We start from the raw sequence: 5423 nt of genomic DNA, 5'->3' as shown, positions 1-5423 counted from the left end.
ACAAATATTCCTAGAGAAGCGCACATAGATCTACGTTTTATCTCAACGTACGATCTCCATATAGCCCTCAAGAAGTAGCTTAAACACAGTTAAATCTAATTATAGACACGGATCATTAGTAATGATGGTGCCACCTCTTAGCCTGGAGGAGACGCGCCATCAATCAGATGCAGTGAAGAGCTCAATGCATGCGTGAGATGCAATGCGCCAGCCCTTGCGCATTAGAGTTATCTCCGTAAAGAAGCAGCAAGGCCGCAATGTCCCATGTTATTATTGCGGGCTTAGTGGTATAATGGGTATCTTCCAAACGGTTTTCCGGAGTACCAGGCCGTGAAAGGATATAGAGCTTGCCGTAGCGGTGGCCAATCGTGGGTTTTCCGATATTTGTTGGTATGAGTCCGTATCTCACTGTGACTCGGACGACTTCCACTAGGAGCATGTTGAATTCAGCCAAACGTAGTGGTTGAGGGTACAGAACTAATCAATCACATAAAAAAAAAAAAAAAAAAAGGAGTGCTCTTGCAGAAAACGCATTCTCCAGTCATGGAGCCTCGTTGCTTTAGATCCAAGAGTATACCGGAGTACAGATCAGACCTCTTCAAATTACTGTAAAACAAGCTAGGTATCGGATGCAACCAACCAACTGCATGACATTGAGTCCAAGTAATATTTCATTATCCGATCGAGCCGTAGAAATAATAGAGCTTGACGTAACAAGGGGACGCAGGTATAGAGTTGAAACAACGATGCACGAAATGCCCCCAGGGCGAGTTTTTCATGTCTGATAACCACGTTTGTTGGTCACATTAGCGGGGCCAGGCGACGTGAATGGTTACGTTGTGTGGGTTACTCTGTATATCAGCAAGCTCAACGTCAACTGCAACATATCCGCGTAATGGGGGTACAATACCCGGCGTTTTGGGGCCGAGAAGGCTTAGCAGGCATCCGTAACAGCCACCTTTCCATACGCAGGCTATTGCCCTGCAGGTAAATAGGCGAGTAGCAAAAACCATCACGGGACTGGACAGTCCGGCGGTCCGGCAAGGCTAGAAGCTGTTTCTGCAGGCTTTCGACATGGAGGGCGAGTGAAGCTCGAGATATCAGGTCCTTGCCAGTTTATACGAGGAAGGAAGTCGTTCGTTGTGGTGTTGACAAGTCCAAGGTGGAGCTGACTAAGGCACGCTTACTTGAGGCGCCTGCGTCTGCATCTTACATCGCCGCATCCTCCTCGCCTCTTTCTTCTTCTTCATCCTCTTCTCATTTTCCTGCTCATCTATGGAGTATCCAAGAACTAACTGACAAGAGTGCAGCTGGAGACCCTAGGAATGCTTTGTACACCTTACGTTCATCCTCATCATGATGGCAGGGTCTTCTCTTTCCAAATATGGCCGCCCCTTCGTTCAACCACAGAACCTCACGATGTTGAATGTGCGCATCAGGGAGATCCAGCGCCATGAGAGGCGATTTCAAATGCAACTAGATTGATAATATGGACCCAAATAATCTTTGATTATGAATATTTAGCCACTAGGATGCATCGACGCTGTAAAATGTGCATGGCGGGCGCCTAGAGGACATATTCTTACAACACGACCACCCTCCGCAGCCGTTGCGGGAGCTCCACCCTAGTCATGGATCATCGTATCCACGGCTTGATAAACGACGTGCAAGCTTACTATGTAATGCAAGCATTCCAGCATGGAAAATTGGGGTCGGCTGGCTTTTTCTCCTATGGACAGTGGGGAGGCACTTCAACTTGGCCTATCATGAATAGCATCTAGCTATAGCTGACAATGTCAGTGCAGGTGCATATTGCATGGCAGTGCAACATCCACACAATACATTTATTTCAAGCTTATTCAACAAGAACAGGAAAAACTTTTATATCTGGCCTGCTTTCTCAAACTCTCTCCTCGAAGTTCTGGTTCTCCGGTGACTTCTTGCTAGTGTTTCTCTCTTATTGAGTGGAAGAAAAGAGACAAGGACAGAAATTCTATCCGTCTCTTTTTAGTTTCTCCTCATTTCAAGTCTTTTGATATTCTTACCGCACGACCATCCTGCAGGCAGACCGTACGGGAAGGATAGGGTGGTGGCCACCCTCGATGTCGAGCCAAGGACTGTTCTACTTTGATCTTTATTTCAAGATCTTTTGGTAGTTCGGCACCCCAAGGACTTGAAAGGAACCGACAATATGTACAACAGTACGCAAACTATGGACAGCGAGTATAACATTTCCAATGTTGAGGACCTAGAGCGTCGAATGTTTATCATTGCTACTTCGTCATTTGGTTTGATTTCATCAGTTGTCACGTTTGCTGTGATATTGTTTGATAACTGGAAGATACTAAGGAAATCTCGATCTTTCCAAAGGTATACGACTTTCTCCATCTCCCTGTTATACCCGCCTCTCGTCTAGGTATAAGCTCTTACTCACGAGCCCTGATGCATAGAAATCCATTTGAAATTCTACTCCATATACCGAATCCTTACGTTGTTTCGTACTCCCTTTCGATAACCTCAATCATTCAAGAAACAGTCTTCATCGCTTCACAGTCGAGCGGATACCGACCCGCCGAAAGTGATGGCTGCAGACTTCGTCCAAGTTGTTTGGACTAGTGGGTACTTCTCATCTGATATGCACCATCTCCAGAATGCTAATCATTTTACATCATTCTAGCTTCGTGGATCAATGCATATATGCTTCTTGTATTGTGTCTAACTTTCATCTTAAGGGGCGCCATCCCGTCTCGGAACTTTCCAAAGGGCTTCTGGCTAGCATTGAGTTGTGGGGGAACGGTATTACTCCTATTAGTACTAACATGGATACCGTCTGCTGCCAAACCAAACGTGAACAGCAGGTGTTCCGCAGAGCCATCTCAGTGGTTAAAGGGATGGGCAGATGTTGCCATTGGTTTAACGGTTCTACTAGTTGCGATTTACTTTGCAACCATTTCAGTTCTAATGTTCCGTCTTCGGAAGTCAAGGCGACTAAGTCGAGATCGAAGGACTGTTATGAAGCATGGCATTTTCCATCTCGTTCTCGGCTCCATATTATATGTTAGTACAGCCATCACCACCTTACCACTTGATACGAGACGCTCTTGTGCTAAATATATCAAACAGCTCTCTCCTTTACCATTCTTCATATCTGCCCTACGCCATCGCCCTTCACAGGCTTCTGGGCTCGTTTCGTCAATTGCAATTCACATTTTTGGTTTTGCTAACTCTGCATTATTCCTCATTTTACGTCGCCCCCAAGACGTTCTTTCGACTTCAGCAGATGGGCAAATATGGGATAAACGCAGCACCTGGAGCAGCTTTGGTGGTGCGGATTCTGGTATAGTGGAGGTGTATCGGCCCGAGCGGATAGAGAAGAAGACGGACAGCATACCACTGCAAAATACCATATCAAAGACGCCCCATAACTCTCTGTCCAAACCTGGTTTGGGAACCACCGGAACTCCGAAGCCAAACATGGGAGAATTCCCTCCTTCAAAGGGAGTAAAGAGCAGTTCTGTCGTCCCGCCACCGCATAGAAAGGCTGCATCAGAAACAAGAGGCAGCATTGTGAAGGAAACGCTCATCCCGGGCAACGCATCCTACCATAGTAACGATATGATACCTAAAATTTATCGTCCCGAAATTCCCATGCCGCAAACCCCAAGGCTAGCGTTCAATTCTCCAGTTTATCATTCTCCGAAGTTTAGTCCAGCTATCGCACCCGCTGAGCTATATCCACCCAGCTACGGAATATACCCAATGAATCCTCGATTAAATGTTTCAACTCCAGCTTTACTAGGGCCTAATTCTCCCCAGAAACCACTAAACATGCCATCAACACCAACACTCAATAGATCCGACAGCCTTCGAAGATCTCTGGATTCTGCTTTGTTGAAGCCTCCATATCCACATAATCGACATAATCCTTATCACTCTAACGACACATATAAGTTCGAGCCCACTCCAACATATCCTGTACATCCTGGGCAGGTCTATCTACATCCATATTCGGCTTCCCCGAGACCATCCATCTCCACATACTCCTCGGGCACTCCTCGGAGACTGACGGATAAGATGCTTCCTCCTATCCCACCGCAAGATCCCCAGCAGGTACTCTTTGAAGCAGCAATGCGACTAAGGGACAGTAAAACTAGCTCTTATTCCGCACAATGGCAACACAGTGGCCATCTATCCCCCCTTCCAGCAACATACCAATCCTCACCTTGGATATGAGCCCTACAATATAAAATCGACTATATACCCATTTTATTTACCAAATTTCAGATATAGGCCCTGGATATAAGCATTTATCGGGTCTTTACTTGACAAAATCTCTCCTTACTTTGAGTGGGACCTGACCTGGCTGGTTACATCTTTTCTCACATTTAGCGCTGGATGCTCTCTTTTTGACTCTATTTCCCAGCTGCATTTGAAATGTTAGCCATGTTTTCTGTATTGCCAGAGGCATACGAACAGATACACCCGTTATTACTTTCTCTTATCTCGTTTAATCCCACTGTTGGCTGGCTCACATGTAACCCGCTTTCAAGGTCCTTCTTTTCGGACACATACCATACGTCCATTAGTATGCGGATAGGATAACTATGTCATGATAAAACATTAAGTTCACTCATATAATTTCCGAGCTTTGAGAGTTGAAAATTGGGTATTCATTTGCCTTTCTATAATTGACAATTCCCTCGCTCGTGAAAGTTTGGCTCAAACTATTATACATAATATACAAGTTCTCTAAAACACAATATTAACGACCTTTCCACTCCCAACAACAAGAACTCGTTTCCGTTTATCCCAGTCATTTTTCTCTTGGAGCCAAATCTTTCCTTCTTTCGTCGCAAGAACATGGGATAATATCCACTCCTGTTCCTGTTCCTGACTAATTAACTCAGCAGTAGCATTGTTCTTCGAAAATGGTGGTACAGATGCCGTGAACCGGAGTTTCCCATTCACCTGAACTGCCACTGTCTTCGCTCCACGAGAGCGAATTTGCTTGATATCGGAGTTTGATAAGAATTCAGACGGCCATGGGGAAGAGAAGACAGATGGAACCGGTGAGGAGTCAATAAGTTCAAAGAGAGGCTTGTGTAGTACTTCCCAACATTCTGAGGCAAACGCTGGGGCAATTGGTGCCAACATGCGTAGGAGAGAATTGAGTGCAATGTATAAGGTGGCGTGGGATTGTGTGAAAGATTGTGCTGGAGGAGATGATTTCGATGGTTCCGCAGGTAAAGGTGCGGCTGCAATCGCGTTGGTAAGTTTTATCAGATCCGATATGACTGTATTAAGCCCGTATTGATTCTTCTCCAAGCAATATGAAACCGATGATATTGTGTTGTGTGTCATAAGAAGAATGTTACTCTCATTTTCTGAGAGCTTGTCTAGCGTGGTAGGGCGATACTGTTCAA

General features: G+C 45.4%; 2 protein-coding genes across 2 annotated transcripts in view; one reads left to right on the top strand and one right to left on the bottom strand.

Annotated features, from left to right (window-relative positions):
• Positions 1-2191: 2191 nt before the first annotated feature.
• Positions 2192-4233, top strand: MGYG_06485 (hypothetical protein; the record flags this gene model as incomplete). Its single annotated transcript, XM_003171893.1, has 2 exons — positions 2192-2370; positions 2733-4233. 2 exons carry the CDS (start codon positions 2192-2194, stop codon positions 4231-4233), a joined length of 1680 nt encoding a protein of 559 aa, XP_003171941.1.
• Positions 4234-4749: 516 nt separating this feature from the next.
• MGYG_06484 (leucyl-tRNA synthetase) overlaps positions 4750-5423 on the bottom strand; it is a gene marked incomplete at both ends in the record, with an annotated part of 3146 nt that continues 2472 nt past the window's right edge. Inside the window, one exon of the mRNA XM_003171892.1 lies at positions 4750-5391. Coding sequence (XP_003171940.1) covers positions 4750-5391 — 642 coding nt within the window. The remainder of the gene's footprint in view (positions 5392-5423) is intronic.

This window comes from Nannizzia gypsea, genomic scaffold (genome assembly GCF_000150975.2).
Source record: "Nannizzia gypsea CBS 118893 supercont1.5 genomic scaffold, whole genome shotgun sequence".
Lineage (NCBI taxonomy): Eukaryota > Fungi > Ascomycota > Eurotiomycetes > Onygenales > Arthrodermataceae > Nannizzia > Nannizzia gypsea.
Note: the sequence above shows the minus strand (reverse complement) of the source record. Positions and strands in the feature narration are given on the sequence as shown.